This window comes from Aulostomus chinensis, chromosome 2 (genome assembly GCF_037954235.1).
Source record: "Aulostomus chinensis isolate RoL2024-O1b breed Wild chromosome 2, RoL_Achi_v1.0, whole genome shotgun sequence".
In the NCBI taxonomy this organism is placed as follows: domain Eukaryota; kingdom Metazoa; phylum Chordata; class Actinopteri; order Syngnathiformes; family Aulostomidae; genus Aulostomus; species Aulostomus chinensis.
In genome coordinates, this window is record NC_141321.1 from 12,241,510 (window position 1) to 12,268,024 (window position 26,515).

Consider the following 26,515-nt stretch of genomic DNA (forward strand, 5'->3'; position numbering starts at 1 on the left):
TTGGTGCGGGTTAAGCATAGCATCACCTGGTGGCAAAGGGAAATGTTATAAATTTTGCTAGACTTTTCTCCTCCTTGTGGGTCAACCAGATCCATCTCAATTTCAGTCAGAAGTCTGTGGTGTGTTACTGTTAGGAATAGTTGCACCACAGTGCAGCATTAGTGTTCACCTTCATTTAAAATCCAAATGTCAGGTTTCACCTCCTTTGAAACAGCCACACACTGCGACATGTGTAAGGGTCTTCTCTGAGCATGAGTTATTCTATTTTTTTCCCTCTAATAGGTGGACTGGCCATTGACTGGATCCATGACAAGTTGTACTGGACAGATTCAGGAACGTCCCGCATTGAGGTTGCCAATCTGGACGGGACTCATCGCAAGGTGTTGCTGTGGCAGAACATGGAGAAGCCTAGAGCAATTGCTCTGCACCCCATAGAGGGGTATGAGCCCAAACACACACACACACACACACACACACACACACACAGGAACACACACTGATTCACAACAGATGGCTCCAAATGTGTACCCTATCCTCGCTGGATGTGTCCCAGTTGTAGTGTTGTTGCAGAGCAGGGATTAAAGTTTGCCAGCACAACGGAGCCCACAGGCGAGCGTCTGTGTGGAACAAGTATTTCAAAAAAGAAACAGCAGCGTTTTGGATGAAGCCCCAGAGAAATGTGAAGCTAGACATATCATCCAGCTTATTAGGTTGCTCATTTGCATTGGATAATTGAAAAATATCCCAAAAAAGTAGCTTTTTCCTCAGAGGCTGTTTGGATGACAATGAAGAGGACAGTGTCAACATCTGCTGAATCAATCCTGAAAACAATCTGTTTACTTTTTGACTGGTGGACAATCGATATCTTTTAGTTCCGGACATGTAAACAAGCAACCTGTCCCATGTTCCTCCTCAGGAAGATCTACTGGACAGACTGGGGTAACACGCCTCGAATCGAGTATGCCAATATGGACGGCTCCAACCGACGGATCATCGCCGACACACACTTATTCTGGCCCAACGGCCTAACCATCGATTATGCTGGCCGCCGAATGTACTGGGTGGACGCCAAGCACCATGTCATCGAAAGGGCTGACCTCGACGGACGTAACCGCAAAGCTGTCATCAACCAAGGTAAACTCCCCTGCTGGGCTGTGCATTTTCCTTTTTTTGTCTAGTAAGCATTTCAATATGGAGCAACAAGATGTGCAGAAAAGTTTTAATTTGGTCTAAGAGCTGAAATTTTTCTGAGTGGCAAGCATTTTTTTAGTTTTAGTTCCTGTCAGAAATGAGTGGTATAGTTTTGCAATTCTCCTTACCAATAAACTGAGAGAAGAACAGGTAGCCAATAGTTCAGTTCAGCTTGACCAGGCGCTCCTGGTAAACGTGACCTTACCATACAGGATCAGAGCCATACTGAACACAGCATCCTAGCTGGACACAAGTCGATGATGAAGAATAAGGTCACAGTACGTGGTTTTCCTGCAAGGGCTACGTCAACTAATAGGGCTTCCAACGTTAGCTTCACAGCAGCTAACTACAATAAAGAAAGTGTGTATTCAAAGTCTGTAAAGCATCTTAGCACTGAACTCCATGTCAGGCTCTGAGACGGAATCCGGCCCTGGAACGGCATTGTTTACTCGAAGGCCGGAGGCTGTTGAGCTAGTGCAGCTAGCAGCAGTTAGCCAGCACTTAAGCAACAAGCAGGCCTCAAGACCACTGTAAATCCCAGGGGCAACGCAGCTGGGGGACATCTGAAAGAAATTATTTTCACCATAAAATATGAGCCAGTTGATTCAAATAATGCATTTGTGTTTTTGAACAATAATCAGTGAGGTCCTGCCCCAGAAACTCTCCACTCTGGCAGGACATGCGCTGCTTCAAGTTGAAGATGTTTGACAGGTAGATGTCAGGATCATATTGGCTGAAACTTGTTGGTACTAGCTCATGAGAGCAGCTCATATTTTGTTTAACAAAAGATGAAAAGAACTCTTAAATCGGCTTTAAGAAAGACTCAGAATGCATCATAGCCCTGAGCAGACGGACTGAGGAAATCTGGGTTACATTTGCCTGATAGTCAGTTGAAATTATTTAGCACTTGGTGGACATGTGTAAGAAAAAAGTTGTTCGTGAGCATTTACAACAGCCCAAATCTCTCTGAAATGAAGGTTGTTTCTCTTAAATTCATCGAAACCAGGGATCAAGAAGCAGAATTAGAACTTAAAATGAGGCATGTGTCTGTCTTTGCCGTGGTTAAAAATACAGATGTGTTCTCACAAGAGGTGTTCTCACAAGAGGTGTTCTCACACATGTATACAAGTGTTCTCGCAAACTGAAGATTTATTAGTGTTGCTGATCAAAGCTTTACCATCGACAGTCATAAGAAAACATTAAAGAAATAATTTACTCTAAGAACCAAAATGTTCCTGAGTGGCAAATATTTATTTTCCGTTTTGTTTCATTTTCAATGCCGCCGTGCTGCGCAGGAGGTTTTAGTTATGTTTTTGATTGCTTTTGAAAGAATGATGAAAACTTTGAAACAAATCTTTGAACCTCAGTTCTTCTGAAGACCACAAATGCCATATTTTATTAAGTTTAAGTACACAAAGCACGCACACACACAATGATAGATAAAGAACTTAGCACACTCAACAGTATACCATATTGAGTTAATGAGTGCCATATTTCCATTAAAAAGCATTTGTGTCTGCCTTAGCTGAAATGCGTGCACACGCAAATCCCATAAAACCTTGCATGCCTCAGTTTATGTTGTTGATCCCTACAGTGAAACGTTTGTGTGTACACTAAAATTAGGGATCTGGCATATACAGACGTAAGCAGGCGGGATACTGAGCTGTCAGACACAAACACGCTCACTGGGCTTCTTCTGAGGCTGCAAGTTGCAGTCACATTAGTTTCTCACACTTTTAGCTGATAGTTGTTATTTTGTCCTGCATTGTTGTGTGCTCACACTCATTTTTCACAGTCAGCAAACCAGCAAGACACCCTCTTCGCTGTAGTTCAGTGGTGTGATGTTTTCAGCAGCCCAGGTTTGTGTGTCTTTTTCCTGTGTAAGATAAGTTTAGTGCAGCGCTTGTTTGTTCAGCTCTGCTGCAGCCTGAACATGGAGTCATCTGTGCCCCTCACTACAATGAGTAACACTATGTGTTTGCATGCACCTGTCTGTCGTTCTGTCTGCAGACCAAAACAGATTTCCACCTTGTCTGGTGGGCATTTTTGCCTTGGAATAGGAACCACATCCAAGAAATGTTTGTGATCTTTTCACAGCAATTTTATTGACGAGTGTGTTTCCCGGGGACAAGAAAATGGTTTGAAATGAATACAAAAGCCTGATGTGGTTATTGAATTTGGCTTCCACTTTAGAGTTGGGGAGATTTCCTGTAGTGTTGAGTGTTTAAAAAAAAAGAGAAATTGTGTGCGCGTGCGTGTGCGCGCATGCGTGCGTGTGTGTGAATGTGCATGTTTGCCAGCATTCCAGTGAGCACTCCTTAATGATGTGTACTTTCAGGATAAAAGGCTGTAATTGGCCCTGTCCGTCCTCTATAGCCTCTGTTTGTTCAGACAACACACAGGACAAATGGGATGTGTGTGTGTAATGTATTTGTGTGGGTGTGGGTGTGGGTGTGGGCGTGGGTGCGGGTGTGTTTCTGTTTGCATGGCTATGTTCTCAGCCATTTGCCACAGAACGTTAAAAAGCGTCTATCTGCCGTCTGGATATGTGCCAGCTCCTCCATCACTGGAGCTGGACACCAGGTGGATGGGTGTGGCGGGTAAAGCTGCTCTCCAATCTGCACACCTGTGCAGCCTGTGGTGGAGGGCAGGGAGAGATGTGGGCAGGTGTGGGGGTGTGTTTGTGTCTCTGAACATGATCTTGGAGTACATCTGACTGAGTGTGCACTGCAGCGATGCCTCAATGTGATACTGTGGATCCAGTCAGTTAGAGCCATAAAACAGCACCCCCTGGTGGATAATAGTTCCTCTTGCACTGATGTTTGCAGAACTGATCCTTTGGCTTGTGGAAACAGGAGAATTCAGGGTAGGTCCAAGGTGAATTGTTTTGGGGATCATCAGTGCAGAGATGCATCAATCTGTATCTCAATACACTTGGATTCCTGTGTGCAAGTCAATCTGAAGGTGGCGCAAAGGGAACAAGTCTCAGACAAGATCGTTTCTCTCCTTTTTTGGAGATCGTGCATGTCTACATCAGTAGCAGCTGCTACAGTGTTCAAACTGTACGCGGGTTGGGCCAGTTATACTTTCAGTGTTACACAAACTTTAGTGGGTTTTATCGCAGAAATCCTTGGGTGTGGAATGCTTTATCCTCACTCAAGGTAGTGCAGGTTTCACAGTTTTTCATTTAAAACATCCATCCATTCATCCATTTTTCTACACTGCTTATCTGTTAAGGGTTACAGGGGGGTGGAGCCTGTCCCAGCTGACATTTGGCAAGAGGCGGGGTTCACCCTGGACAGGTCACCAGTCCGTCACAGGGCCATCAGGAGCAATTAGGGGTTCAGGATCTTGCTCAAGGACACTTGGACATGGTCACTGAGGGAAATGAGGATTGAACCTGCGAACATTCGGTTGCCTGCTGCCTCTCTACCTCTGAGCCGTGCTGTCCCCTCATTTAAAACAGAGCAGTAAATTCTTATCAACCCTGCTGTTGTGCACATGGCTGACCAAGGTGACTCTCTCAGGGTTTCTGTAAATTCTTCACTCAATTCTGCCCATTTATTAGTTTTACTGTGCCCCCACACTGGTAAAAGCTGTCGGCCAGAGGGATTATGTTTTCAGCTTGTGCGTACACCCACACAGCTCCTTTTAATTAAGGTGATATCTCAAGAACTCCTTGAGGTAATTCCTCTTAAATTTGCCACAAACATCCACCGGGACTTGAGGATGAACTGCAGTGTTGTTTTCGTCACGCTGGACGAAAACGAAAATGACGACGTCAGACCCCTTTTTTTCATGACGAAAATGAGACTAAGACGAACGTCACCATCGCCCTGTAAAGACCAAGATGTGACAAAATTGTATACATTTTCGTCTGACGAGAACGAGACGAGACTAAATTGTGAGTGGGTGGACGATCAAAGTTTCAAAACATGCGTTTTTTTTCCGCCAAGTATAACATGCGTGCAATGTCAATCAAGAGCTCAAACATCAGAATGGAGCCAGCTGTAGCTGTTGGTCCTAATGATCACGCCCCCATCATCAGTACACACACACGAAAAGCCTCTCGCGCGCACACACAGAGACAGTCTGGGCCTGTCTGCAGCGGACGAGACTCACACCACGGCAACAGCAGCAGTGTCAGGTGGTCGTAAAAAGAGGGATGATTAAAGCATAGCTTTAGTCTATTTTAGGCCAGCCCTTTTTTATATTAAGCCGAAAGTTTTGTGGTGATGGTTCCACCTCCCCCGTGGTGCAGAGAGCGCTTCCTAGTGCTACATGCTAAAGCTAGAATGAATGGGGCTGCCAGGGGCCCCGCTAATGTTGGCTCGTTTAAACCAGCCCTTCTATTAATTTAGCACGTTATGAATAAAACCCCTGTCCATTTGTGGACGGGTGGCAAGTGAAATGCTTTGACCCATGTTTGTGGGACTGGCAAACACGGTAGTCCTCAGACCTGCTGCTGTTCCCTGTCGTAAGCAACACACGTGGATGCTTTAACCAATAACAGCAGCTGAAGCCAATATGTAGGACGTGGTCATTCATATGGAAGTCAAGTGTGCTTTTATTTTTTGTTTAATCCTATTTTATTGTGATACAATGCTCATGTTGTGTGCCAGTGTGTTGTCTGCATCTGCAACAAAATGATAAAAGTAAAAGGTAGAGAAAGAAAAAGAGGGGAAAAACTCACCTTTGAAGGTAGATCAGTTTCAGTGTGCTTCATTCTAACACCTGTATTGGCCTCTTAAGTACATGCACATATCTTTTATTTATAGGTATCTTTGATATTTGACTAAAGCCTGTGAGTTTTCGTCGACTAAAACTATCAAGGATAGAAATGACTAAAATGTGAGTAAAACTAAGAAGCATTTAGTCCAAAAGACTGAGACTAAAACTAAATCTAAAATGCCTGCCAAAAACAACACTGATGAACTGAAAAGATTTTGGTCAAGGTCCCTGCGACAGGTACACATTGCAGAGCCATACATTCACAGTGCAGTACTTCTAGTTTTCATTGATGTGCTTATGTCATTCTGTAGGTTTAGTAAATCACACTTTTTTTTTTCTTTTGACACTCTAAATGTATAAATCACAGTTATAAAGTTAGATTAGTAATCAGGTATCAGGAAACTATGTTGTAGAAGAAGGAATGTGATTAGAGAGAGAAAACTTTCCCCACACTGGTGTCCATTAGAATACCAGCAGTGTTCTGTCCAGCTGGAGGCAGCACCACTGACAGGGTGACAGATTCAGTCGCGGTGTGAGAGGAGCAGGAGGTGCCACATGTAGGTTAAAGGGGACATTAACTGTGAAGGCTGGCATGTTTGATGCCCCGTCGGCCTGCAGCTGCTCTTCCAGCTGTCCCGGAAAGAAAGAGCAGGAGGGCCGCAGTGAGGAAGAGTGACAAAGAAGAAGGTGACCGTATCAAAACTTGGCACCTCTGTGCATATAAGGGTGTGCTACCTTTCTCCCTCGTGTTTGATAAGATCAGAAAACACACACTATCAGCTGTTATCAGCTCACACACCACAGGTGGATCCACAGGTCCATGGGTTGTTGTGTCCTCAAGGCCATCTTCACTGATATTTCATTTTTAGAATCTTTCTCTCTTTTTTTTTTCCAGAGACTTTCAACAAGGACATTCTTCTTCTTAATTGATAAAAAAGATATACTGTTAGAAATACAGTTCATGATTTTAGCTTTTAAAATCCCACTGAGCAGTGAACTCTACAGATGTTATATTTTGTAAATACTAGAAATATCATGTTGCAGTTGTTTCGTGTCATGATGGGTGTCTGTCACTCTGACCTTGACGTTTGACCACCGAAACATATTCAGTCCATCCTCAAATCCCTGTGGACATTTGGGCCAAGTTAGAAGAAATTCCCTCAAGTTCTCTGAGATATCACAACAAATGAGAATTTGGCTCTCACCCTAAAAAAGTGAGAATAGTTAACATAGGAAGTGGAAACTAAATCAAAGCAACAATATGTGAGTAAGAAAGGAGAACTATCATGGAGTTTTCGTTAAAATCATCTGCCTTTTGTGTGAGAGGCACGGCTCATACACACACACACACACACACACACACACACACACACACACACACACACACACACACATACACACACATACCAGGACTATATGATTTGGCAAATGTCCTTCAAAACTTATCAATAAGGCACCCACTTGTCCAAGATTGTCAGGACAGCATCTCAAAAAAGTGTTGACCGTCTTAATGAGTTTAAGAATTACTGCCAAGATGCATACTGAAGAGAATATTTCACAGTTTAAAGAGTGACTCGCCATGGCGACACTGTTACCAAATGTGTGACGTTTCTGTTTGACGGAAACATTTTCTGGATGCTATTTGCTGTAAAATGCTTCGCAGTTTAACAATAAAAAAGTATCTTGATCTGCCCTAATGAAGACGTGTTTACCCCAGCCGCAGAATAATTAGATGAATAGCATGTTGCTTATAAAACTAAATTACAAATAAATCTTTGGTCTAACTGAGCGTACACAAGCATAAACACACACTTGCTGTGATTCTTGTGGCTCATTATCGTAATCTTCTCTCTCCAGTTTTAACATTTACTCTCCACCGTAAAATGCTGTCATTAAATGAGCAGAGCTGTTGTTTTGTTTTGTTTTTTTTAAGTACCAGCACACTGCCCACACCACCACCATCACCAGCGCCTCTCTGTGCAGCAGCACAAATCAGTTTTTCCATCCATTCAGCAGTCCCACGGTTGGTTTTGCAGCTGCTTCACTGGAGCAGGATTAAACCAGAGGGAGCGGAAGAATGTTGGTTTGTATTAATGAGGAGGATTCATCTCAGTGACGTTTCCTGTGAACACAAAGGTGCATGGACTTCCCTGCATGCGGTATTTAGTACTTAGGACAGCGTTCCTGCAGTAGTGGCTGTACTTTCTGTACTTGTGTTCTACTGAATCTATAAAGTCCAATAACAAACGAATAGTACCTTTTTTCTGTAAAACTAATTTTCCTTGTTTTTTTTTTTTCTTTCTTTGGTTTGGAGCCCACACACGTACACACTTGTAATCCGGGATCAGACTAAACTTGCTGCTCATGTCAGATTAGGTTAACATTGTGCCATAAATTCTCCCCGTGTGTTGGTGGGTAGAACCTCAAAACTATAGCAGCCTTCTCTGTACTCCACCCTCCTCGCTGATGACTGGAGCTTCATCAGCGAGGAGGGTGGAGTTGTTGTCATTCTTGGAAAAGAAGTGCTCTGTGTGACTATGGAGGTCTTGTGCTCTGAAAAGAAGGAAAAGTGGATGTTGACTTGATTGCACGAAACAGTAAACGGTATGCCGAGCTGTGTAGCGAACGTCATAGCTCAGCTAACCGGCCACTCACTTGGTGGCTGAAGTGGCTGTTAATCTTCATTATGTGTGTCCTTCCTGACTCTCTCAGGAAACATCAAAAATGCAGTGGTGTTGTTGCCACTTCTCAACAACTCTTCCTCAGGTTTGTTGTTCTATCTGACAGCGGCAACAGTTCCATCCCGCTCTCTCCGCACGATGATTTTCACATCAGTGCACAAGAAAACACTGACATTCTCTCAGTCGTGCAACACATCCCCTGCATGGTGCAACAACTGTCAGACTAGAAGAAAAAGGGTCAAAAGGCAGTGGTATTTGCCCACGAGTATGCCAGACAGGACTTGTGGTCATGATGTAGCTGTTCCTGGATTGTGTCACGCTACATGGGATAAAGACGCCTGTTCTTTCGTCACAATGTTCATCATGTGGAAGGAGAGCAGGAACATGTCGTCATAACATAATCATGAAAGCAGATTAGACCCTGGGGAAGTCCGTCAGATTATATCACCCATTCAAATGATGAGAATCTACAAAGCAAAATTAGATTGAAGTCAATCCTGGTATGAGGGAGTAAATGAGGATAGAAGGACATCAACCACGCCCGCAGAGCTGAGAGGGAGGATGCGTCGCTGGAGTAAGCCAAATGAAGTGTTCTTTTGAATTTTATGTTTGGAAAAAGTTTAAAATTTCAACACTAACACAAGATAATCATTATTTTGTGCTCATTATGAAGGCGTCTGTTAACTGTGATGGTTTCATCCCTCCAAAAAAAACAACTCCTACTTTAACAAGCTGTTACTGGATTTACTGGATGCTTCATTTCTCTTACTCTCTGTTTTCTCTCTGTCTCTCTCTCTCTCTCTCTCTCTCTCTCTCTCTCTCTCTCTCTCTCTCTTACACACAGCACGAATTGATTAATACTTGAAGGAATAGTTTGTTCATATTGGCTTATTTGATTTCTTAACATATAAAACATTCACCTATTCTCTCTCTCTCTCTCTCTCTCTCTCTCTCTCTCTCTCTCTCTCTCTCTCTCTCTCTCTCTCTCTCTCTCTCTCTCTCTCTCATCAGGCCTGCCCCACCCATTTGCCATCACTGTATTTGAAGACAGCCTCTACTGGACTGATTGGCACACCAAGAGCATCAACAGCGCCAATAAGTTCACAGGCAAGAACCAGGAGATAATTCGCAACAAGCTGCACTTCCCCATGGACATCCACACACTGCACCCCCAGAGACAGCCCGCAGGTTGGTACATGAGCCGGCAGGGTGCTAAAGGACATGTTTAAAGTTTGCTTAACATCCCTAAAATGTTCCTGTCACCGTTTTCCTTGTGGATTAAAGAGCTGTTTAGATTGTAAGGAGGAGTAGAAGTGATGTAGAGGCCCATTTCTCCCCCAAAATCAGAATCACATCACTGCCCAGGCAAACCTGCCAAACCCAATGTAAAACAATTTTATGACCTCTGATGTAACAATGTACCCCACAACTGAATGAGTTCTTCCTCGCCCCGTACTACACCCTTCTCTGTTTTGGTGAAGTTCAGCCTCATAGTGTGTGTGTGTAATGCTGCTGGCAGACACAGAACTGACTCTCTTACAGAGTGATAAGTGAGTAAAGAACCAGACTCAGTTTTGTTTGCAGCTTCATTCATTTTAGATTCATGTGGTCTAGTAGAATCCAGACAAAAACGTGCTACATTGACAAAAGACAGTACAGATGTATGAATATCAGACTGGATGGTTTACGCTATTTTAAGAATCATTTTCTTTCCATCTGTTACTTTCATTTCTCTTTAACTTGTTGAATCTGAATACGTCCATTGAATTCCTTCAAATTTGGGACAAATGCTTATTGCGCTACTCTACATTCAGAGTTCTGCAAAAACCCTGTTCTGTCCATTATTCAATGCCGCCTCTGTAGCGCTTTGAGGGACCGATGAGAAGTTCCATCGTACCCCAAACTAAGAAAGTAATGGGAAACAGCAACTGCAAAGACACAATCACCCCTGTTCAGTTACTTGCCTGAAGACCTGAGTGAACATGGAGGGGTGTGGGGGGATTCAAGGTCTGACAGATGAGACTGCTATGAAACATATATATAATATCATATATTTGGAGTCTGTACACACGTGGATGTAAACTGCCACTGGACTGGTTGGTGGACGGCCACCAGTTTTGAGGTTTTTAAACTTAATTTAGTTACAGAGTTTTCAGTTAAAAACAACAACTTTTTGCTCACATCATGCAGGAAATTCTCAACAACAGAACATGAGGAGAAGGTTGTAGGAGACACAAAGAGAGAAGGGTAAAATACAGAAGTGAAAACAGATTCTCACCATGGTAAATAAATAAAACAATTTGCTCTCCCGGTGGTAGATCTTTTTGTGAACAGGCAAGTTGAGACGTTTTATAAGCATGCTGGCAAAACTTTGTGGTCTTTGCTAACAAACATTGTTGAACTTGAGTTGCGGCCAGGAGAAAATTTTGGATATCATGCTGATAAAACCCTGTAGCATCCAGACAGCGTTGTGAACTGTGAGCTGCCCCCATGTTAGCAGGAAAAGGTTGGCTTTTTCTTTTTGTATAGTTTGAAATGCAGGAAATCAACAAATGTAAACTTTGTGTCCATCAAACAGCAAAAAGGCCTTGTGACTTTTTTGGAGTTGTACTCTTAGATTAGGAATAATCCAACATGAGGCGTACACACAGCACTGATTAATACTTGAAGGAATAATTTGTTCACATTGGCTTATTTGATTTCTTAACATATAAAAGATTCACCTATTCTCTCCTCTCTCCCCCCCCCCCCCCCCCCCCCCCCCCATAGGAGGCAGGAACCGCTGTGGCACAGACAATGGAGGCTGCAGCCACCTGTGTCTCCCTAGCAACAAGACGTACACCTGTGCTTGTCCTACTGGCTTCAAGAAGGTGGACCACTATAACTGTGCCAACAGTGAGTCCCTACACACAGAAACTTGTACCTTTTGTGATTGTGATTTGGAATATTTGGGGATGATGTGTATATACAGAATATTATGTGTGTTTAATATTTTCCAACTGCAACAATCTGAACCTGTACAAAAATATGTTATTAAAGTTGTTTCGACTTCAGACGAGAAAATGCAGAAGAAGAAAAAAAACAATCCAACATTGGTACAATCAGGTGTTTTTTTATAATCATTTTTGAACTGATTCTTGTAATTTCTGATATTTTTAATATGCCTGACAGAGGTCAGTGCCATGTGTAGAAGAAAAAGTGATAGGATCAGCGTGCACTAATGTAGATCTCTTGCACAGACAGTGTAGAAGCTCCAAATGAAAGATCTGCAACAGCAGTGTCATATAGCAGGCATCTTCCTTTGGATGCATTCCATCTGCTTTTGGAGCGGTTTGAAATGGCCGAACCCCATCTTTACACAGGCATCTAACGTTTCTAATCATCCTGGCAGTTTGTCAGGGTAAATCATAATTTAGTGAATAAACGCACCTGTGGAAGTTCACAAGATATTCACCAGAGTTAAGGATCAATTCAGTGTAAACTACATTACTGAACTAAAAGCCAGTTTCCTTTTTTTTTCTTACAAAATATGCTGTTCATAAAACACACTTCCTAAAAAACATATAGTTTTTGGTGGGTGAATGGTTATGATTCATGCTATGTAGATTAGCCCTGTGGAGGCTGTTTGCTGTGTTTTAGTGCTTCTGTGCTGTGTTCATTGTTGACCCCACTGTTAAACCTAGAAGACTGACAGAAGACCTTTGGTCTTTAATCAGGTCTTGACAAGTTCCTGCTTTTTGCCCGAAGGACGGACATCCGACGAATCAGCTTCGACACAGAGGACATGTCCGATGATGTCATCCCTCTGGCTGATGTGCGCAATGCTGTGGCACTGGACTGGGACGCCAGAGAGGGCTACATCTACTGGACGGATGTCACCACTGACTCCATCAACAGAGCTCTATGGAATGGCACCAAACAGGAGGTCAGTGACAGACGATGTGATCCCTCGCTGATGTCTTGCAGGTCCCAGTGACTTTACAGAGCATCTGTAACTGAAGACAACTGCAGATAAGCTTAGGCAACACTGCCATCTAGTGGGAGGGATGCAGGAGTGCAATTCTGGAACAAATCACTTAAAAACGTGTAATCCGAAAGTTTGGAAAAGACAACAGATGAGTGATGACAACTGAAATGATGCTGCGTGGAAGCTGGAATAGACTAAATCATATTCTTCATTGTTTTGTCCAGGTGGTTGTGGACACCAGTCTGGAGAGCCCGGCTGGTTTGGCTATTGACTGGGTGACCAACAAGCTGTACTGGACCGATGCAGGTAAACACACTTTAAGTGCTGTTCATGCTGCACTATGGAGAATCAGTCATGCCATGCCAATCGTGTCATATCTTGGTTTGCTCAGGTACGGATCGTATCGAGGTTTCCAATGCTGATGGGAGCATGCGGACTGTGCTGATTTGGGAGAACCTGGACCGTCCCAGGGACATCGTTGTCGACCCAGTCGGAGGGTAAGATGATTGGGAGAGCTAATCAAGCCACATATTTACCTGAGCGTTTCTACATCTCTCACATTTTCTTCTTTTTCTGTAGTTTCATGTACTGGACTGACTGGGGCGCCAACCCCAAGATCGAACGTGCCGGAATGGATTCTTCCAGTCGCATCGTCATCATCTCCTCCAACTTGACGTGGCCCAATGGGCTCGCCATTGACTATGAGACGAAACGCCTGTACTGGGCTGATGCTGGCATGAAGACGATTGAATACGGCAACTTTGATGGTTCGGACCGACAGGTAACATTTTTATACTCGTCTATCTTCACAATCTTAAAAAATTCCTCCAGAGATGTTTTAAGACTTAAAAACTCAGTGGATCATACTTGGATAGATTACTCAAACGTTAAATATTGGAATAATGTCAGCAATTTGAACTGATTTATTTTGTTGCAACGGGACTTGAATTATTATTAGTGCTTGCGCAAGTGTGGAATCAACACTGCTAATCCACTTTATAAATAACAGGAGATGTCACTCCACCTGTGCAGGTTCTGATTGGCAGTCAGCTGCCTCACCCCTTCGGCCTGACTGTTCACGAGGACAAGCTCTACTGGACAGACTGGCAGTCCAAGAGTATCCAGAGCGCTGACAAACTGACCGGCTTGGGACGACACACGCTGGCTGAAAACCTGGAGAACCTCATGGACATTCACATGTTCCAGCGACACCGTGAAACAGGTCCAGTTCCATGTGATATCAAGTGCTGCATCTCTTCCAGTCCATGTAGGGTACAGAAAGAGTACAGATGAGGCTGAGCTCAAGAACCTTGTTTGGTTCGTTCAGAGAAGACACTCTTAAGTCAGTCCTCCATTATTTCTGATAGGTGCTAATATGTGATTTTGGTTATTGTGACTCAAAATACTTTTGAAATGAAATTTATCTCATGTAAAGTTGAAGCTCATTGCTTTGCGATGAATAATATAATTTAGAAATAAAATTCTAGAAAGAGTCAAAACAAAAAGGTTTTAAGAAACATTATCTAATCTGACTAAATGTGTAGCAGCCCTGTGTTGCACTCTTATTTCAAAGGATAAAATTTCCTCCTGTCACTTTCGGCTTGATTTTTTCCACCTTCTCCAAGAGCTTGGATCCTGTGTGTGTGTGTGTGTGTGTGTGTGTGTGTGTGTGTGTTGACACTGAGAGGATTACAGGTAAACTGAGCCAGGATGAGTGGCTGAGAAGGCAGAGCCTCAGGGGGCTCATACCAAACTGAAACCTCACAGACTTGTAGGGCTCTCCTGTGCCCCCAGAAGGGTTAAACTGTCTGTAGCTACATGTTGGGTGTTTTGTTGGCCACAAATCCCTCCATCCCTTCATGATGCCTTTCTCTAAGCTGAGCTAGTAAGGAGGATGGGCTGTGAGCTGAGTGTTTGTGTGTCTCCATCTCTAGTACACAACCCGTGTGCAGTGAATAATGGAGGCTGCAGCCATCTTTGTCTCCTGGCTCCTGCTCCCAAAGCCTCCAGTTGTGCTTGTCCCACTGGGATCAACCTCCAGTCAGATGGAAAGACCTGCACACCGGGTAAGAAGCAACATGTTGTTGCATTTGAGAATGATAATGTGGAGATGACAATTTGACCTCTGTCGCTCTTTAGTCACGAAAGATGTTGTGATGAAAAAGTCATGATTTGGCTTGGGCTGTGTGTGTGCAGGGATGAGCAGCTTCCTGATCTTTGCACGGAGGACAGACATCAGGATGGTTTCTCTGGACATCCCCTACTTTGCTGATGTGGTCCTTGCTGTCAACAGTTCCATGAAAAACACTATTGCAATTGGGGTTGACCCAAAAGAAGGTTTGTTCATCTTCATAAAGGTTGCAAATTTTCATAAAGACAAGTGGTGTATAAACGGAGTCCTTGGGTTGGTGTGTTGTAGGAAAAGTGTACTGGTCTGACAGTACTCTGAAAAAAATCAGCCGAGCCAACATCAATGGAACAGCAGATGAAGATATCATATCTACAGGTGAGGGAGACTCTTTCATGTGCCTCCACATCTGACTCCACCCAGAGATAATGGTATGACTCATATACCTGTCTGTCTCATTAGGTTTGATGACCACCGACGGCCTGGCGGTGGACGCTGTTGGCAGAAAGATCTACTGGACAGACACTGGAACCAACCGCATCGAGGTGGCTAATCTGGACGGCTCCATGAGGAGAGTTCTGGTCTGGCAAAACCTCGACAGCCCTCGAGCCATTGCCCTCTACCATGAAATGGGGTAAGGCTGCCAGAGCTTGGTAGTTCTGCAGTTTTAATTCTTAAAGATTATCTGACAACACTGACAAAATTAGATCGAGCTGTTATATTACATTTATAATGCTGTTATCAAGTCCAGCTAATGTTCTTCAACATATATGGAAGTGTGATTATTTCATGTGTTTCTGAGATTGAGATGAGATTAACATCAGTCTCATGATCATCATCTCCAATTATTGTCACGGTGTCCTCATGTAGAGCTGTTCATCCATTACACAGTGTCATCTTTATTCGTGTCAACTGAACTTGTGCAACCCTGAACATCTCTTCCACTGTCACTTTTCATACCCCCTCTGTGTGGCTGGTTGTCATAGTGATGCAGCAGGAAACTGGCATGATTTTTAAATATTACTTGTCTTCATTTTATGTCTGATTTATTGTGTAGAGAAAAAAAAAACTGATCGCAGGATATTTATTATTTGAATATCACTTCAACATCTTCATCTGCTGCTCAGATATACAGAATAGATTCCAAAATAAAATGTTAATGATTTTCTATTTTGTCTTGATCTGCTCATCTGTCTAGTTTTCAGTCTTCCTCTCGCTTGATATCTTACAGTTACATGTACTGGACAGACTGGGGAGAACATGCTAAGCTTGAGCGCTCAGCAATGGATGGATCAGACCGTGTGGTCCTCATCAGTAACAACCTTGGGTGGCCCAATGGCCTGGCCATAGACATGGCCGGTTCACAGCTACTGTGGGCGGATGCTCACACTGAGGTCAGTAATGATCGCAACTCACAGGTCTTTAAAGTGTACAAAGACAAAGGCTCTACCCTCTTTGGTTTTGAGAAATTTGGCCTTCATGTTTATTTTGATATCACAAATAAAGAGAGCCTGTGTCTAAGTGGGTTTATATTCAAATGAGATTTTATGTGCTTTCAAAGCATTTTTCATCCAGAAAAACGACATAATTGGATAACAGCACTGAACAACTGAATAATGTTGGACAATACAAAGGAAAAGCAGATTGATCCATAAAAGTGTATAAACAGACCACTTAGTGGCTAAAATGGGTTTCTGATTTGAACTGGAAGCGTCAAGTGTAACTGTCATTGTAAGAACTCTTTTCCCTCTGATTCTCTTCAGCGTATCGAAGCCGCCGACCTTAATGGGCAGAACCGTCACACACTCGTGACTCCGGTCCAGCACCCATACGGTTTAACCCTGCTGGGGTCCCACATCTACTGGACGGACTGGCAGAGCCGCAGCATCCAGCGGGCTGAGAAGAACACAGGAGCCAGCACCATCACGGTGCGGGCCAACTTACCAGGCCTGATGGACATCCAGGCTGTGGACAGGGAGAGACCTCTGGGTGAGTCTGAGTACGGTATCACAACTAGTCCAGGGGAACCTTGGTCACACAAAGAAAACGGCCATTTACATCCAGAGGGTTACGTTAGTGTGAGCAAACACACTGACAGCAAATTAATCATTCTAGAGCTCGTATTTTTCTTTTCACCATTCTTTCTCTCTTTTGCCTCTTAAGGATTTAACAAGTGTGGCAGGAGGAATGGTGGCTGCTCTCATCTGTGCCTGCCACGTCCCAACGGCACCTCCTGTGCATGTCCCACCGGCATCCTGCTGAAGAGGGACGGTAGGTCATGTGACGATTCACCAGAGACATACCTCCTCTTCTCCAACCGTGTCAGCGTGAGGAGAATCTCCCTGGACACCAACGACCACACAGACGTGCATGTACCCGTACCTGAGCTGCACAACGTCATTTCGCTGGACTACGACAGCGTCGACGGAAAACTGTACTACACCGATGTCACGCTGGATGTGATAAGGTACAAACCTAAAACCCTGACCTGCAACCGGTAGTACAGATAGGAAAAAGTATAAACACACAAAATCAGGTATTTATTTTCCTTTTTAATGCCTTGTTTTCAGGCGTGCCGACCTGGATGGCAGCAACATGGAGACGGTGATCAGCCAGGGCCTGAAGACCACTGATGGGCTAGCTGTGGACTGGGTCGCCAGAAATATGTACTGGACCGATACTGGCCGAAACACCATTGAAGTGGCCCGTCTGGATGGGACGAGCCGCAAAGTCCTGGTCAACAACAGTTTGGATGAACCCCGAGCCATCGCAGTGTTCCCAAGCAAAGGGTGAGAGACGGAGCCTGAGCTAAATGTGCATGTGATTTCATGTAACATTTTGATCATTAAAATAAGTGGGAGAGGAGAATCCAAGCACTCTGGGTTTATACTTGCAACAAACTTTATTACTCTCATAGATTTATCTGGTGCTCATAAATCAATTATGCCCTCAAATCTTGAACACAAAGAATGTGGCAACAGAGTAAGCTTTAGAGATAGCAATAGCCGTTTAGCAACCTCATAGCCTGTTAGCTTGCTTTTGTTAGCACACAGGCTGCAGTCTCTCAAAGATCTGCAGCATAACTTATTTTTCAGCATAATCAAGGCAAATACCAATTCAAAAAAATAAGCAGGGAAGGCTTCATATACACATTAGAGATTGCACAGATTTCCGAATGAAAGGACTTATAACTTTTCATAGACAGACTTGCTATGTGGAAACAAGGCGTCAGTGTAGACAATGATCAGGCCAAATTGGAAGCGCTGTATTAGGACTGTGTGTGGGAATTTCCCCTAAGCACTTGCCTGCTAGAAAATGAAGGTGTACTTGAGCCTCAGATAGATAATAATCATTCAATAAACAGAATTTGAGCTTGTGTTTTTTTTATTTAGAAAATAAGTTGAGAAAACATAAGATAACCCTGATTTGATTGTTGCTGAGGTCATTTATTTTTGCATTTTTCAGGATTTTTTGCGATAATATTTGGGGTCTCTGGACAGCTAGAAATCAAACTATGCTGAATAGAAAGCTGAATATTCACAGAAAGTTCACAGTTTGAAAGAGACATGTAGTTGCATGTTATTCCAGTTTTCATTCTCACCAGTTCAGCCTGGTTTCCGCAGGTTCTTGTTCTGGACCGACTGGGGTCACATTGCGAAGATCGAGCGATCTCACCTGGACGGCTCAGACCGGAAGGTTCTGATCAACACTGACCTGGGCTGGCCCAACGGACTCACACTGGACTATGACACACGCAGGTCCGGAGGAGAAGACAGAAAGTTAGATTTTGTGGTGCAGCCATTAATGACTCCCCATGAATGAATGTGTGCTATTCTACAGGATCTTCTGGGTCGATGCCCATCTTGACCGGATTGAAAGTTCTGACCTGAACGGGAAACTGCGTCAGATCCTTGTCAGCCCGGTGTCACACCCCTTCGCCCTTACGCAGGTACCCCTCGCCTCCCCAACTCTCTGCTGTCAATCACTGGGCTGACCCTTCCTCCTGGCTGCCTCCTTCACTCACCTGCTCTCTCACTGATCAGCTCACCCTGTGACTCTCATCTCCTCGTCCTCCAACTCATACTGAACTCATTCAACGTAACCATTTCTTCTTCTTCCTTTCCACTCTGACCCTCATTTTTCTTCCTCCTCCCTCCCGTCCCCTCCCTTTATTCCTCCCGTCCCCCTGCTCCTTGTCTGTGTTCTTCCTTTCCCCTCTTCTTCTCCCTCGTTTCCCCAGTTGAAGCCGGTGTCCTCCCCTCTAACTCCTTTCTCCCGACTCTCGCAGCAAGATCGCTGGATCTACTGGACTGATTGGCAGACTAAGTCCATCCAACGGGTGGACAAACACACTGGCCGCAACAAGGAAACGGTGCTGGCCAATGTGGAGGGCCTTATGGACATTATAGTGGTATCACCCCACAGACAGACAGGTAAGGTTCTGGAGAGACGCTTTCAGCTGGCGGGAGACAAGAGTGAGGCAGTGGTTGGTATATGCACACAGAAGGCTCAGTGCCAGGAAACATGAATCAGTGACCTTTCATCAGGCCCAGATGAGAGTTGTGGCCAAACAAAAATGCCTCAACATGACAGATTTGTCTTTGTCTGAACCTGTAGTGTAATATAGGATGAGAGATTACATTAAGTTCATTCATTATATAAAGATTTTTACTTGGGGTACCATCTCATAATAAGTTTGAATTACACTTTAAGTTCTATCAAAGTGTCACAACTGTGAAACCAGTAATGTCACGGGGGTTTGACTTGAGCCAAATTTAAATCCAATCATTCCTACTTGATCCAGTCAAAGAGGAAACCCTCCCAGAGTTCAGACGAACCTCACTGGCTGCTTGGTGCTCACAATGAATATTCCCTCTCGTATTTTCAGGGACCAACCTCTGCGGTGTGAATAACGGCGGCTGCACTCACCTCTGCTTCGCTAAAACCAACAGCTTTGTTTGCGCATGCCCCGATGAACCAGATGGGCGGCCATGTTCCACCAGTAAGTGAGAGTCAACTGTTTGTTAATGTGTTTTAGTCTGAATCAGCTGCACCAGTAAGAAGCTTGGTAAAACCTAGTCATCTCAAAAATTGACTGAAGTAGAGAACTCTTGAGAGCACATACGACCGCCAGGGCCACCTCAACCAAACCCAATGCAAAAAAAGAACATTTTCACTGTGTTTAACAGATGTGCTGCCTCAAAATGTATTTACTGTCGTTCCTCCTTGGTGAATGCTGGGAGTAATTTTGTCAACATGCACAAAGTCCTCAGAGATCTTTCCTTCGTGAACACTGGACGCCACATGTTTCATTCAGTTTTGCTTTTCCTTCCTTGATGAAAAACACCGAATTTGTTCCAAAACACTTGTGTCCTGCACGGGTAAATAATAATCTCAACATGTCTGTTGCCAAGTGAGTCTGGACCTTTACAGTAAAATGACTTTCTGCAGATAAACTTCCAGATTTACATATGACTGAACCTCATCTGTTCACTAGTTTCAGGTTATGTCCCCACATCTCCTGCTAGAGAATCCAGCAGCACGCCTGCCCCCAATAAGATCCCCAGAGGTCCAACAGAACCACCACACAGAGGACCCTCACCTGTCAAGTAGGTCCCTTTGACTCTTTAATGAATTCATTTATTCCATATTACAATATCTTATCAATAACTTTGATCTGTTTATAGTAGCCCGGTGACTATTTCTCTCATCCAAATTCAAAACTCATAATAAGCTTTTCAACTTCCTTTGATATATGTATTTTCCCAAACTGGTTGCCTCTGTTTTTCAGCTGCACAGACAAGAATCTGAATGTGGAAGGCTGCTTACAGAGCAACGTGGTGACAGCTCCTCATGGTCAGTGTTCAGTCCAGCCATTGGAAAGTTGATTACCCTTTACAGCCATGCTGAGATTAGAACTGAAGCTGTACGCTTAGACAAAAGTAGAAAGGGAAGGTTTCTAGTTGCCTTCTCTCGGGATGTTGATGAAAACCATTTTCAGAGTATGTCTGGATTCTGACGTGTGCTCTCTGTTCCAGGGGAAGGCCTTCATATCAGCTATGTGATTGGTGGAGTTCTGACCATCCTAGCTATCCTGATCCTCATCGCTGCCTTGATTATTTACAGGTGAGTCCTTCTACATTTTGCTTGTCTCACAGTCATTGTTAACCACAGCGTCTAATGCTTATGTCAACTTGCTCTTCATCCACAGACATAAAAAGTCAAAGTTTGCTGATCCGGGAGTCAGCAACCTGACCTACAGTAACCCCTCGTACCGGACGTCTACGCAGGAGGTCAAGATCGAGGCGTCTCAGAAGCCTCCCATATACAACCAGCTACGATATAAGAAAGAGGTAAAGAGGCAGCTGGAGCTCTGTGGTGCTTAGAAGGATGGATCACTTGAGTTATTCTGCTGCTGAAGCACTGCGACAGTTGGACGGTCTCTGCTCTGATCGACTTGTCACCAACACCAGTGCGCTCACCTTCTCCTCCCCCTCTCTCCCTCACTGCAGCTCTCTCATCCCTACAACTCCCTCTCTCCCTTTATCTTTTGACCCACATGTCCTGTGGAGAGGTAGTTACACCGCATGGAGACACTCTGTCTGTTCATGTTGTGCTTTCCATCTTTCTTTTTGATTTCTTCTTTCATTGCATGGGAGCTGCTGCTGTTTGACATTAATGACTTCTCTGTCTGGTTCCTGAGCGGTAATCACAAGCATGTCAGTGTCTGGTTTTCTTTCATGGACATAACAGGCCATGTGAGATTGATTTTGCTGGAGGTGCGACGTGTATCATCAAATTAATTATGACACAATGAATAATGAAGAATGTCAAACTAATGAAATGATTGTTGCCATGCACACTGTTGGTTCGCAACCAGGAAATTATTAAACACAGGAGGCCCTCTGGGGTCTGTTTGTAAAAAGAATAATAATAATAATAATTATCAACACCAGTAGTAGTGGTGGTGGTAGTATTACCAGCTGTATTTGCTGGTAGAAAAGAAAAAAAGAATATATAAAAACACCAGCTTCACCCCAAACACTGCATTTTAAATATGATATTCTTCATATCTGGACGTTAAAGAAATACTTCAAGTAAAAGAGTTTGCACTTTAGGAGAATAGACAAGATATTTCTAAATAGACCATGGGAGTCGACTTGGAAATGGATTGTGGCAAAAATTGGATCATTATTATTATTATAATTATGATTGTTATTGTTGTTGTTATCATCATTATTTCATCAAGCAGAATTTTTTCCATCAGCCATTTATAGGCAGTGGAAACTTGCTGTGTTTTGACTAGAACGACTGTTTTTTGTCATCACACAGTGAATTTAGTTCTACATGACACACGTTCATTTGTATAACTTCTAGAAGATGCACGGGCAGGGGTGCAGCGTTACTGAGGGGAGTCTCTGCTGTGCATGTGTTTGAAGGTTGCTCTGCAGTGTTGTGTACATGGTTCCTAACTCATATTTTGCGAGGAAAATCCACCTTAAACAGACTGAACTTCGACTTCTGAGCTCATGGTTTATGTCCATAGTTCTCCTGTGAAGGTTGTAAAGAAAACCCATGAGTGAAGGTTGATGTGAGGGAGGCTCCCAGCATTTCCTGGTTGAAGTAAAGACTGAAAACAAAAACCATGTCATCATCAAAGGCCTGAGCTGAACTTACCTATCAAAGCGCATCTGGGGTGGATTTTTTTCCTTTAGGCTACTGCTAGACTGCTGCTCACTATCTCTCTATTTGTCTTGCTCCAGGGGGGCGGGGATGGAGGCTACACCAAGGAGAAGATCCGCATCGTGGAGGGTGTCTGTCTCCTGTCCAATGACGAGCTTTACTGGGATGACCTTAAACAGATCAAACCATCCCGGGGCGGCCTGCACACATGCATGCGCACCGACACCGTCTCCCTGCAGGCCAGCAGCGCTTCACTAGATGACGGAGAGACGGAGCAGCTCCTCCAGGAGGAGGCATCAGAATGCTCCTCCATAACCACCCTGACCCCTTCAGCCATCACTCCCCAGCGTCACGCCCAGCACAGCCTGCCCGACACCGGCTGGGCCTCCACACGCAAGCCCTCCACCGAGAGCGAAGTGTGAGGGAGACCCTTAATCTAGCTTGCTTTACCTGAAGCTCACACACACACACACACAAACACCTCTGTATTTATAGCTGGCACACACACACACACACAAGCACACACGCACACACACATACAAACACAGGTAGAGAAGATAAAATGGTACAAACACAATAGTCAAAGTGGTTAGACACAAGCAAGTTCTCATGAACACACAACTCTCTCTCAGAAACTGGGGCTCCGTCCTACTTGTACACACACACACACACAGAGTACAGTGCAGTCCTCTCAGTGCTCAGTGATGCCTTTGAGCGTAAACGATAAACTAATGAGCACGCTGGAATAAGAAAGCAAAGGACGTGACCAGAGGGACACAAATGCTATCTGGAGCCTTTTTAAAGGATGCAGACGACTTAAGTTTCTCTGTGTACAACTTTTTTTTTTTGTGATTTTTTTTTTTTGTTGACAAAGCTAAAACAACATCCCCCCTGGACTACATAACCATGATGCTCTAATACCACTGAACTCTATTTATGAACATTTTTCTACTTCCGAGTGGCTTTGCTGATGTTCAGACCTCCATGCAGCAGCAGGACCTGGGTATTCAACATTTTTATTTATGACAGTGCCAAAGGGTGGGGCTTCACTGACCCTCCATGCTTCATCCCGCATTTACATGTCTAGAGAGATGTATACGGCACCAATGGAAGACCTCCTATGTTACAGACCTTTGGCAGGTCAAGGATGTTGCTGGAACTCCATTTATTTTTAAATTTTAATTTAACCTTTTGCTGATCCTCTGAGGCGGCGCGGTGACCCACCAGTTCAAGTGCCAGTCAGATATTTCATAATCTTCAGCTGCATATTTATTCTCCTCAGAGGCTGTAAAATGTCCATGACATCATTTTTAACTCATCCTCATTCAGGCTTTGGTTCACTGAAATCACACAAAATGAACACTTTCTCACTTACCACTTGTGGTATCCAGCCATACTGATAGTTCTGCTTTCATGTTGTATTTCTGGGACCCAAAAGCAATTTTCTTTTTAAATTCTTTCTTTCAAAGTAAAATAAAATCATGTTGGAGTCACATTCACAACACTTACTGAACTGTTAGATTTTGAAGCGGTTTGATTTTAAAAAGGTAAGCATCAATTTGTTAGCTTTAAAAAAAAAAGACTGCCATAGTTTTTCTCAGCATAATGTGTATTCTATGTTGTCATAGTATTCTTTACCTCCTAAAAACTGCTAATTGGTCCTCCCTTCCATCCCGGTAGCTTGATATTTTAACCCACATGTGTTTAGGGCTGTTAGGAAATGTGTTTAGTTAAAAGCTGCTACAAATATATATTGAACTAGAGCGTATTTGAAGAGCCATAAACTCCCTCATGCCAAACCCAATGAAAAAAAAAAGGCAGTTTTTCACGACGTTGAAAGATCTGCCCCAAAAATGTAGTAGGTTCTTTCTTTGGCTCGTTCTTCATCCATCCATTAAGTTCATTGACATTCGGCTTCACAGTTTCTACATAATCCTGCTCACGGACTAAAGAGCACACCACGAAAACACACAAGCTTTCATTTTTTAAAAAACATTTTTCTTTTAGACGGAATGACTTGGTTTGACTTGGTGAAGATGTAAAACGACTCAAAAATCCCAAATCATCTGCTTTGTCTACTGCGTGAGGTATATGAGGAATTTTTCTTTTTTTGTAAAGTTTCGATCTATCGACTCCATAACAGTATGTGCCACAGTACCGTATAACAAGCGTTACAACACTGAGCATGACCAAGCCCGTCAGTCAGTGAGGGTTATAGCGTAGAAATATATCACTGACAAGGTACGTTAATTTAATAAAGATATTATGCACCGCCTCAACTCTAGAGTACCATTCTGTGTGTTGTTGAACTATGGTACAAGGAAATACTATATTGCTCTTTTGACAAATATATCAGTTAGACTCTAGAACCGTGTATATTTGAAGTATCTGCTACAAGCTCAGCAACTTTGCTGATTTGCTGCTAGACGAAGCACTGAAGCCAATGAACGAGGGTCTCGGCAGCTACAGAACTACGGTCTCTGCCTCCAGAGCGTCCTAGGAACCCAGTAAGCAATCATCCCAGCTCACAGTCCCTCCAACTCTGCTGCAGGAACGCTAAAACTGTACAGATTTTATCATGCGAGTATAAGCAAACAGTTCTGTTGAAGATATTGTGCTGTATAGTCTTTTGTACAAAGGGATTTCATGACTGTTTTTAGACTTGTATTAATTTTACTCACTGGAGAAGAAGATTTTTTTTTGTTTGTTTCTTTTTCTTTTCTTTTCTTTTTTTTTTGCTGCATTATTTTAACCACTGTGTTTCCAAGCCTTGTAAATGATAGGGAAGATGCCAGTTATTTAATAGTGCTCTTTTATCGTATGAAATACTGGTCGCGTATAGCTGTTGTAAAGTTAACAAAAAGAGGTATTTATGATTTGTTTGGTTGTCATTTGATGTGTAAATATGAAAAGACTGTATATGTATTTCCATGGCGGTACTAACAAGCTGTGTTGTGTGATATAGTGAATTATCCCTTTGCTATCTTTTAATATAAAATTGCATTTGCATTTCAGTGAAACACTGGACTCACTCATCTGTCGCTTATTGCTGCGGGTAATTCTAGTTGTTAAAGTGATGTCATCAGAGAATCAGCGTTCGAACCCGGAGGCTCGAAGCCGAGTCGTTCAGCGTCGGAAATCCTACATCTGTTGACACGGTTTACATTGAGATGTTGAGTTCCAGAGAAATCTGTTTTTACAGCTCAGATTGTTCTGGGATGAATTAAGGTTCCAGGTTCCAGTCCCGGCTCCATCACAGGATCTTTCTGTGTGAGTCTGCATGTTCTCCCTGTTCCTGTGTGGGTTCTCTCTGGTACTCCAGCTTCCTCCCACAGTCCAAAGACATCAAGAGGGGACGAGGCTGATTGATACTCTAAATTGACTGTAGGTGTGAGTGTGAGTGTGAATGGTTGTCTGTCTCTATGTGTTGGCCCTGTGATGGACTGGCCTCCACATTTACTAGATCCTGTTCTACACTAGGTAGCTTTAATAATGGATTTTAATATCAAAAATTATACTTTTACTTTAATTAGAGAGGAGTTTTAATTGTTTTGTTTCCGGGATGCAGCACTCCGGCCCTGTGTGGTTGCATACGGCCCTCAGGATGGTGGTCCCTGGGTGTCAGTCAGTTAAATACCCCTGCTGTAAGATGAAGTGTGGTTACCTCACTCTTCTGGGCCAGACAGACGAGTTTAGTGTGGTCATCAGGTCATCTATGTATCGTGTTTCTATGCGATCTTCAGTTCAAGTGGTGTTCTGAATTAAAAACCCAGAGCTGAAGAACCAAGAGGTTCTGAGAAGAGGACGGACTGCAGTGACACCATTCACACAGGATGAAAACAGAATCTGGATGCTGTTACAGGGCCATAAAGCACTTAATTGTACAATACTTATATAAACTTTGTCATGTTCTCTCATGTGCTTTAGTTTGTTCTTTGATGCTTTTTCAGGCAAACATCAGATCTACGTCCTTGTATTTATACCTTCTAATGCAAAGACCAAACCTATTTATTTGTGGCAGGTATATTTAATTTGGATTAATTAGCATTTTTAAACTATTCAGAAATATATTATTATTGTAAGGTATTAATTAGACTGTGAAAAAGTCAAGAAGAAAGCATGCTTTGTTCTCAT

General features: G+C 43.4%; 1 protein-coding gene across 2 annotated transcripts in view; it reads left to right on the forward strand.

The window, feature by feature from the left end:
- Positions 1-26,060, forward strand: part of lrp4 (low density lipoprotein receptor-related protein 4) — a 122,980-nt gene extending 96,920 nt beyond the window's left edge. The window contains exons 13-38 of one of the 2 annotated variants that reach the window (XM_086179464.1): positions 283-439; positions 917-1,134; positions 9,615-9,791; positions 11,373-11,498; positions 12,320-12,528; positions 12,795-12,876; positions 12,962-13,067; positions 13,150-13,351; positions 13,603-13,792; positions 14,505-14,636; positions 14,767-14,907; positions 14,990-15,076; positions 15,161-15,332; positions 15,930-16,092; positions 16,462-16,687; positions 16,862-17,165; positions 17,269-17,487; positions 18,322-18,456; positions 18,539-18,647; positions 18,939-19,131; positions 19,587-19,700; positions 20,196-20,307; positions 20,490-20,554; positions 20,737-20,824; positions 20,910-21,051; positions 22,462-26,060. In XM_086179464.1, coding sequence (XP_086035590.1) covers positions 283-439; positions 917-1,134; positions 9,615-9,791; positions 11,373-11,498; positions 12,320-12,528; positions 12,795-12,876; positions 12,962-13,067; positions 13,150-13,351; positions 13,603-13,792; positions 14,505-14,636; positions 14,767-14,907; positions 14,990-15,076; positions 15,161-15,332; positions 15,930-16,092; positions 16,462-16,687; positions 16,862-17,165; positions 17,269-17,487; positions 18,322-18,456; positions 18,539-18,647; positions 18,939-19,131; positions 19,587-19,700; positions 20,196-20,307; positions 20,490-20,554; positions 20,737-20,824; positions 20,910-21,051; positions 22,462-22,803 — 4,211 coding nt within the window. In that variant the 3' untranslated portion in view covers positions 22,804-26,060. The remainder of the gene's footprint in view (positions 1-282; positions 440-916; positions 1,135-9,614; positions 9,792-11,372; positions 11,499-12,319; positions 12,529-12,794; positions 12,877-12,961; positions 13,068-13,149; positions 13,352-13,602; positions 13,793-14,504; positions 14,637-14,766; positions 14,908-14,989; positions 15,077-15,160; positions 15,333-15,929; positions 16,093-16,461; positions 16,688-16,861; positions 17,166-17,268; positions 17,488-18,321; positions 18,457-18,538; positions 18,648-18,938; positions 19,132-19,586; positions 19,701-20,195; positions 20,308-20,489; positions 20,555-20,736; positions 20,825-20,909; positions 21,052-22,461) is intronic. The other variant, XM_086179474.1, reaches the window with a different exon arrangement.
- The last annotated feature ends 455 nt before the right edge of the window (positions 26,061-26,515 follow it).